We start from the raw sequence: 9550 nt of genomic DNA on the forward strand, positions 1-9550 counted from the left end.
TTTCCAATATTTTATTTTTCCTTATTTTAGACTCATCACAACCTAGCATACCCTAGAACTACCTATGATGGGGACCTTTTGTTCAAAATATAGATAGAAAATAAAATTTTATTTTTAATTTGTATTACCCTACTCATGCCTTCTAGGAATCAGTAATTTGTGGTCTTAAATTCATATTATCTCTGAAAAAAAAAAAACTATCAAATCATCCCATCAAATCATCTATATCCTAATCTGTAGATCAAGGGAAGTGCATATTATTCTATCATTGAAATGCTGTGACAATTAAATGGAGACCACAATGGGTTTGTGTCCAGACTTTAAGATTCAAACACGGGCCCTATAATTTCCTACCTGCATGATTTTTGATAACTTAATGTCTCTGTGCTTCAGGTGATTGATTGACCTGTAATACAGAAATAATAGTATGTCTTTATAGAATATTTGTAATAAATAAACCACTCAGTATATTAAATGTGTTTATAAAAGTGTTTTAGAATAGTGCAACTTTCTATGCAATACTAAGAAATTACTTTCTAGGTTTCTACTGTTCTAAGCAATAAGTCCTTAGAATAGTAAGTGCAAATTACTGTTTGGTAAATAGAGGGTTTGGCACCTAGAGATGTTCAAATAGTTATGAGTATTACCACCACCATCACTGTATGAAGTTATCTATACATTGCTTTGTAAGTGTCTAAAGGTAAGAATCAGAACTATGATTTTAATATAATCAGCCATTTAAGTAGCATTTGTAGGTCCTAACTGCAATACTAGGAATGTATATTAAGATCTTCTGACAGTTGCCTTTCTGAGAGCATCCTTGACATCTTTGTTCCTCAGACTGTAAATGAGGGGATTCAGCATGGGGATCACCACTGTGTAGAACACAGATATGATTTTGTTCTGGTAAATTGTGTAGGTAGATTTGGGCAAAACATATATGAAGGTGATGGTCCCATAGTAGAGAGTGACTGCTGTGAGGTGGGAGGTGCAGGTGGAGAAGGCCTTGTGTCGTCCTTCTGTGGAGCGCATCTTCAGGATGGTGGCAAGGATGAAGACATAAGAGAGAGAGATGACTAACACAGTAACCACAATGATGGATCCAGCAGAAATGGAAGGGATAATTTGAATAATAGAGACATCAGAACAGGAAAGTTTCACTAAAGGGGAGAAGTCACAGAAAAAGTGGTCTACCTTATTTGGGCCACAGAAAGACAGACTCGCTGAGCAACCAGTAAATGTTCCACCATTCACACACCCACCAAAGTAAGAAGCTCCCACTAAGAAGATGCAGACTCTGGGGGACATCTTGGTGGGGTAGAGTAGTGGGGAACAGATGGCCATGTAGCGATCATAGGCCATGGCAGCCAGCAGGAAGCACTCAGCTGTCCCAAACAAGACCACAAAACAAAGCTGGGCTACACAGCCAGTAACAGGGAGGGCCATTCCATATCTAAAGAATCCTATAAGCATTATAGGTGTGACTGAAGAGGAAAACCCAAGATCTACAAAAGCCAAATGGCTGAGGAAGAGGTACATGGGTGTATGAAGCTGGGAACAGGTTCTTATTAATGTGATTATGCTGATGTTGCCTACCAAAGTAACAGTATAGAATACTAGAAAAATAACAAAGAAGATGGCACAAAGCATAGGGTCCTTTGTTAACCCCAAGAGGATGACCTCTGTCACGCTGGTGGTGCGGTTTCCAACCTCCATCTCTGTGAATGATACCTGTTGAGGGAAATGTGAATATTTATTTATTTCATGCTTTTGAAACACATTGCTGGTTTTCTTTGGTTATTTCTCAGACTTCTTTCTCCCTCTACCTAGCCTGTAAACATGTGTTCAGGATTTTGTTTGATTCCTCTTTGCAAAAAAACAGGCTAATTCACCCACCCTCACTGGGATTTTGGTGATAGTGTTTATTTTATCTTTCATCTTTGACATCTGGACAGATTCTCTCAACGTCCGGATAAATAGTTCACTGACTGTATTAGATGTCTCCAGTTGGAAATCCAACTAATATACTGGTATTCTCCATATCTGGTCATTTTGCTCTTTATTGTCTATATGTGTATTTTATCATCTTAACCTTTCTTCTTGTCCTCTTTTAGATCACAGTGTATCTGCTTTCTGATTGCTTGCCAAACTATAAAGAATATCACATTTTTTTCTTCCTTTGTCCTACTTCACAATGAACCTAGCCTCTTTAGCACCACATACTGTTCTAAATATACTGTCTTATATATATCTCACATATATTTGATTCTTTGCCTATTCCTGAGAATATTTTCACCCAACACATGTACTTATCCAACCTTCCTGAACTACTTAGTCACTGCAATGTTCTCTAGCATCTCTAGCCTTTGATTTTCTCTGTCTCCTGCTTGACTACTTCCCACCTCCACCATCATTACCTGGTGTGATTTCTCCTTATCTATTAAGATTCATTTTTATCCAAAACCTTCTCTAACTCTTAATGGTTAATGCCTTTGTGTTGACATCAACTTTTGAAGTATCAAAATTATCATTGTTTATCCTGGGTTATGGTTTCTGTAGTTTGTTTATATTTCATTCTTCCCAACTTATTCATAATATCAATAACGCTGTATTTTTACATATGACAGATAACTCATCCTTAGGAATAAAATAGGCTAAAGAACATGTTGAAAACTAAATACATGATTAGTGTAATTAATAGGCTGTGGAAAACCAGGTTTTAGAGACTCAGGTCTTGTAGACATAAGACAATGAAGACAGAATTGTCAAAGAAAGACAAACTTCATGTGATTTCATTTATCTGTAGTACATAATGAAACAAATGATTGATCTAAATAAAACTGAAATTAACTTTGAAGCTATAAGATCAAACCAGTGGTTAAGAGAAGAGAAAGTAAAGGGGATGAAAAATTTAGGTATAAGGTGCCAATTGCTTGGTGGAAGATGGAGTTGGGCCTTCAGAATATAATATATACAAGTTCATAATCATGCACATCAGAAGCCTACATGATGTTATACTGCAGTGTTACTTCAATAAAAAAGAATTTGAACAAAATAAAGTAATATTTTTCTTCTTTAACTAATGTTGGAAAACACTGGAATATTTAAAAAAGCATTTATTTCATATTAGGGCACTATCAATATCACAAAATTTAAATATTATCAATTGGGTATTCTTTTACAGGACTTTTTTCTTTGTATATATTTTAATATAGCTTTTAAACTTAGTTAACTCACACTAATTTTGGACATTTAACTCTTCATAATTTTTTATTAGAACTAGTAACTTTCATAAATTGGATAATAAAATGGGGACATTACCAGAAACACATGTATACTTTAAGATAATCCCATTTCTAGATACTTTTGTTTAAGCAATAATTCAAAAGAAGTGTAGTATATGCTCTAAGTAGGATATTTATGATTTGTATTTATGAAAAGGCCAACTTCATGGTGTTTCCCATTGTTTTTCTGAGTTCATAACTTCTCTGTGTGTTCATTGCAGAGATCAAGAGATTTAAGACAGTTCTAAGTCAACAGAATCAATTACAAATAATAAAGGCAGAAATAGATAAATTACCACAGTCTAATGCAATGATCAGGGCATAAAATGACTCAGTAGAAATTTGAAAATCAAGCTATATTTATTAGATTGATAAAATGGAAGTTTGAAAATATTACTAAATGATCTCATTTAGTATTTGAATGAGCAAATACTAAATGACCTCATTTAGTATTTGAATGAGCAAATACTAAATGACCTCATTTAGTATTTGAATGATGAAATACTATAAAATTAAAAACATCAGTATCACTTATTTTAGTGACCTAAAAATTTCACCTATATATACAGCTAAATAACAATCCTTGAAGGTAAATTCTATGAATTTACAAATAGTTTTTGATAATGCATTTTTTTATAATTAATAACTAAGTAGAGACTCACAATTTTTTAACTTGGGCAATAGCTCATAATCGATTTTTACATTTTAATTCGAGGGCATATGTAAGTAAAATATTGAATCATTGCTTTTTAATTTTGTAATTTAAATTTTTACTTAACATTATCAATAAATTTTCCCATTTACCAAGAAATCTTTATAGTTTTAATGATGAATAGAAATAATTGAAACTCCTCAGCATGATATTCATGGAGCTTCATAATCTACCTCTGATTAATGTTTAATCGCATATGTCTATATTTGCTTCCTTGCAGCTTTTCTATTTTTAAGAATCATGTTTGGGGAGAAAGGGAAGACAAAATTAGAATCAGGTTAACATGATGTTTATTCTAATTTGCATGGACATTTTTTTCTGCAACATTATTTCAGTTCTTAAGGGTTTAAACATACATTATAAATGATAAATATCATCATGGAATAATTTCAAATGCTCAAAAGTCTGAAAATTAAAAATATCACGGGAAGAATACTATGCCAACTGATTGACCCCTCCCTTCCTCTTGCTGGCCACCAAGGGTTATTTCCAGGGCTCTTCACATTGGCATCCATTCACGCTTGCCCACCCACCTGGAGAGGGAATCTGAACTCAAATGTTCTTTCCTTCAGTGCCTGGGTCACGGGATGTTGAGTAGAGCACTTAGGGCTGTGCTTCTCACCCAATATGAGAATCAGGTGGCTCCTTCCTGATTTCCTTCTCATAGTTTCATACCCAAGCTTACCAGTGACTTTGGCTTCTGCAGACCATCCACACCACCCCTGGGGAATTCTGGGCAGCCTGGTTTGGGAGCCCAGAGTGACAGTTCTGCAGGGCATTTCTGGTTAAGGCCACTGTTTTCACCGGTCAAGAGTTAAAATTGGCAAGAGAGTATTTTCACTTTCTCATGGAATAAAAAGGTAAATTATTCAAACAAAATCATCAACTTTGAACTCACCATTCAAAGTTAGAACTGTTGATGCTGAATTCCAAAGAGAACCTTGTAAATCAGATCTTCCCTGTTAGTTTTGTAGGATGCCGGCCACTGTATCTTTGGCATTATGAACCATCAATGCCCCTCTTGGCCAAGGAACATGCTTGGTCCAATTACGTGCTGTGAGGATGAGGTGCGTGTCTGTGTGTGGAGGGATGGGCAGTAGGACTTTTATAGAACATGACATGTCCCCCAGGCCTGTTGTTTTTGCCTCCCTGAGAAAAGGGATTTGGGCTTGCTATACAGAAATGACTCCTTGAGCCAGGTGACTCATTAAGACCAGGTTGTCTCCCGCCCCACCCTCCCTCCCCCAAGGGAGCTTCTATATGCTCTGGTTACCTTTGCAGTTCTTTCCCCCTTGTTTAATGAAAGTGAAATTATTGGTTTCTCAGAAAAATTGACCACTGCGAATAACTTGTAACTGGTAGACTAGGATGTAGTGAAAGTAATTTTCAATTCAGATGACTTTTGAGTTAAAGGTGAACACGAAGGAACAAACAGTAAGCAATGAGATTATTTGATTTAATGATTGATTTGACCTAGTGGTTATGTAGTTGTAAAAAAAATTTAAAGATGATTTTTATAATGAAATTAGTAAACTCAAAAGTATACCTTACATAAAGGTTGAACTTTTCCCCTTTCCCGCAACAGAACGATTAGAAAAAACTCTTGCTGACATCTACATGACACCTGGAAATTGTAGATCATAAATTGTTATGAGTGGTGCCTCCTGGAGGGGTTTGCTGGTAGGAAATAGAGTGCCCCAGAAAGGCACTAAAAGTGGGGTGAAGCAACAGAAAAAAGTATATAGGGGAGCTACGTGCACGCGCGAGAGGAAGCTTTGGGCATGCGCGAGAAAAAGCTGCATGTGCGCAGGCGTGAGAGAAGCTCTGCCAGGGAGCAAGGTGAGGCCAAGGTGAGGCTAAGCTGAGGCCGGTGGTGCGGGGCAGAGGGCTCCGTGAAGCTCTCGTGGAGTTTGGGGATATGAGCACGGAACACATGGCAAGGCCTTCGAGCAAAGTCTTGCTGAGGAGTCATTTTGGAATAGTTTTGTTAGGCCTGGTGGAGAAAAGGAGACCTGAAGAGTGCGTGCAAGCTTGTGGAATTGTGTATAGTCTGGTGCTGTGCTGTGGCATTTTGACAATCCAAGGAGCATCTGCTGCCGTATACTTTGCTGTGTTTGTGAATCGGATCCTGGCCTGCAGTTTGGCTGCCACATGTCCACAGAGGTTGGAAGATGCCATCTTATCTATGTGGCCTGTTTGGGAGAGGAGCTGCCCATCTTCAGTTGCGAAGACATCATTATTTCAGTCTTTGTGTAGGATTGGACAGTACTGGACACCGCTTTGGGTAAAGTAAATGGTCATTCTTGGCATCCGTTTTTCCTGGTTTGTTAAATAAATTTCTCTGTTGCTATTTCTCTGAGCCTGAGATACCTTGCAGGTGTGCATGCAGGTGCAGAACCCAGACAGTAGCTGATAAAGTATTTGGGTGGGAGAGGGGTGGCAGCTCTTACCCAGTTTAGTGTCCCCTGCCGCAGTATCATAAACACTCACATTCCGTTGAGAAGTGCATTAAATAGCTTTTCTTTGCATGTTTCCAAGGCTCACCACTGGAATCTATCATGCCTAAGTTCTCTTTTTATATATAATTTATTTCTTATTTATATCTTTGACTTCATTGTATATGTCACATAAAATTGCTAGTCACCCATGAACCATAGTCCCTTGTGTTCTTTTCTCCCCTTCTCTGATCCCTTTTTCTTCCCCTCCCTCACAGAAGGTCTCTAAAAAAGAGACATGGTTGCCTTCTAATTTTGTTTTATTATTATTATTATTGATTATTATTTCCCCAATCCCTTATTTAGTTCTCCTATATTCCTCCTATAAGTGAAACCATTCAAATTCCCAAAAATAGACGATTGGATCAAGAAGATGTGGTATATATCCATAATGGAATACTGTTCAGCAATCAAAAAGATAAACTCATGCCATTCACAGCAACATAGACAGAGCTTGAATGGATCATGCTCAGTGATATAAGTCAGAAGGAAAAAAGAAAATCACTCAGTTATTTTGAGAAGTTCTGGTAAGCAGAGGCATCTCCAAGTGATTTGTTTTACAAATACAATGTTCTATCCTTAAGTTCTTTTATATTCTTGTACCAGTCCTCATCCCATTTCCCTTCTGAAACCATGTGCTACTATGTGGATTAGCCTTCAGCCTCAACCATTGCAACATACAGCTTTCCAAATTCATCAGGCCCATAAAAGTACTTAAATTACTATAAGGAAGCATAGAGATTTGCAGCGTCACATAAAAAGTTTCCCAAATCCAAAGCAGTGTTTGTCAGAAAATTTGAACCTTGCTAAACCTACAACATTAAACTAACTTACCGCTCTTTGTGGACAGTTGCAGTGACCAGTGCTCTGTAAGAACTGAGAAGCTAAGAGGAAGCCCACCTTTCGTTTAATCACTGATTTATTCAACCTGTCAACCAACTGAATTTAGTACCTGTTCTTCAAAACAAAGCAATTTTTCAATCCTGGCAATACTATATGTTATCACTGGGACTATAGTAAAAGCATTGTTTGAAATCGATAAATACAATCCAATCGTACACTGTAAATGGATGCACTCATTATATTGGAGTTTATCATATCAAAACATGTTTTTAAAAACTCAAAACTTCAGTTTGAATATATAGGATCTTTTGCATGATTGCTGAAGGCAATGTATTTCACTCTAATTAATGTGCTGGTTACATGGTTATGTAATTTGTCCAAGCTGTCTAAACTTTTTTCTTTTTCCTTCTGGCTTATTCCAGCTCCATCTATGTTGCTGCAAATGGCCCGAGTTTATCTTTTTTGCTTGCTGAGTAACATTCCAGTGGTGTGTGTGTGTGTGTGTGTGTGTGTGTGTGTGTGTGTGTGTGTCCCTCTTGCTTGATTACTGGCATTTTGGCTTTTGTAGCTTAATTTTCTACTAACCTTGTGACATTTCACTGTTAACTCTTTAAATATCTCTATAACTTTCACTCTCTTTTCTTTGCACATTCCATACCCACTCCCCTCTAACTATTACGTATTATAAACTTATTAAAGTTTCATTTTCTGTTTGCTTATATAAAGAAAAATAATTTAATTTTGTATTGGTTTTGTTTTGTCAAACTTGCTAAAGATGTCTTTAATTCTAAAAATATACCTGTACTTTTTTATTTTCTCTGTAGATAATTTGTATGGCACTTTATTACCCTACACTCACCTTACTTTACTGTAGTGATTGTATAGGGCCATTATACGAAGGAAAGTAGAAAGAGTGATGAGGCATCTCTTTCCTCTCAGTCATAAAGGGAAAGTTTTTGATGTTTTAAATATAAATAGGTTTTCTCTCAATCAAGTGTGTTTTCTTCTCTCTACTTTTGCTAAGATTTTTACAATCTTAAATGGATGTTGAAATTAAGATATTTTCGTAACTTATTATGGTAATCTACTAGTGTTTGGAATTTAGTTTATTTTATTGATTTTTTAAACAAAGATTGATTTATTTATTCATACAGAACGGGGGCACAATCCCAAGTTTCAAGGGCGGTGAGAGGCTTCACCAGAGATAGAGCAGGGAGCAGAACAGGTAGATCGATGAAGTACACTGCTGAGGGGAGCAGCCTATGGGTCAGGAGAGGTCTGCAGCATGGTGTGGATCACCTCTGGGGCTGGGGATTAAACTGGCACTGAAGTGGCTGTGGCTAGCTTGCAATACTGTGTCCTAAAACGTTGTGCTGCCAGGGAGTGCCTTAGTTTATTAATTTTCTATATTAAATACATACTTCATTCCCAGCATGAACTCAGATTTCGCTTAGTGTCCTTTTTATGTACAATTCCCTGTACTACTTGAAGGAGATAAATATATTCAAACTTCTCACAAGAAAAAATGGCTTAAAGAGGCAGTTACCATAAACAAACAAATAGCTAGCTAAATGTCCTTTTTTACAGTGTTGACTCATATAAGAGGGATAGGATGTTCCCCTCAGGCACTGTCTCCTCACCAGTCCACCACCAAATGCCCTTAGGCATATGGGGTGTCCAAAGTGTTCCTTTCCCACTTGGCTCTCTCCTCTTCCATCCCTCTTTCCCTCTGGAAGACTCAGTTCTACAATTAAATGTCTAGGGTTTGTTATTTCTTTCATTTTATCTGATGCCTTATTTTGTTTCTCTATATTTCATATGTAAGTGACAGCATCCAGTATGTATCTTTTTCCTTCTGAACGATTTTGCTTGGCATGATCCCTTCCATGTCCATCATTGCTGTGGCCAAAACAAGAGATGACACTTTATACAGTGAGTTGTATTCCATTTGTATTTATACTGTATTTCCTAATCTGCTCCTCTGTTTTTGGATGCTTAGGTTGTTCATTGCCTGACTATAATAAATAGTGTTGTAATGAATGTAGGGAGTGCATATATACCTTCAAGTTAGAGTCCAGTTAGATACCAAGGACTGAAATTGCCAAGTTATCTGGTATCTTCACTTGCACTATTTTAAGAAACCTCCTTATTATGTATTCTTTAGGGCTAGACTAGACATTCCACGAACTGTGCCAGATGGCTGTTTTTCTCCACAC

At 36.9% G+C, this 9550-nt stretch overlaps 1 protein-coding gene across 1 annotated transcript; it reads right to left on the minus strand.

Annotated features, from left to right (window-relative positions):
• Window positions 1-783: 783 nt before the first annotated feature.
• LOC101631357 (olfactory receptor 491) lies at window positions 784-1716 on the minus strand. The gene has a single exon (XM_004683610.2). It carries the CDS (start codon window positions 1714-1716, stop codon window positions 784-786), a length of 933 nt encoding a protein of 310 aa, XP_004683667.1.
• Window positions 1717-9550: the final 7834 nt, after the last annotated feature.

This window comes from Condylura cristata, unplaced genomic scaffold, assembly GCF_000260355.1.
Source record: "Condylura cristata isolate star-nosed mole 26May11 unplaced genomic scaffold, ConCri1.0 scaffold00015, whole genome shotgun sequence".
Taxonomy (NCBI): domain Eukaryota; kingdom Metazoa; phylum Chordata; class Mammalia; order Eulipotyphla; family Talpidae; genus Condylura; species Condylura cristata.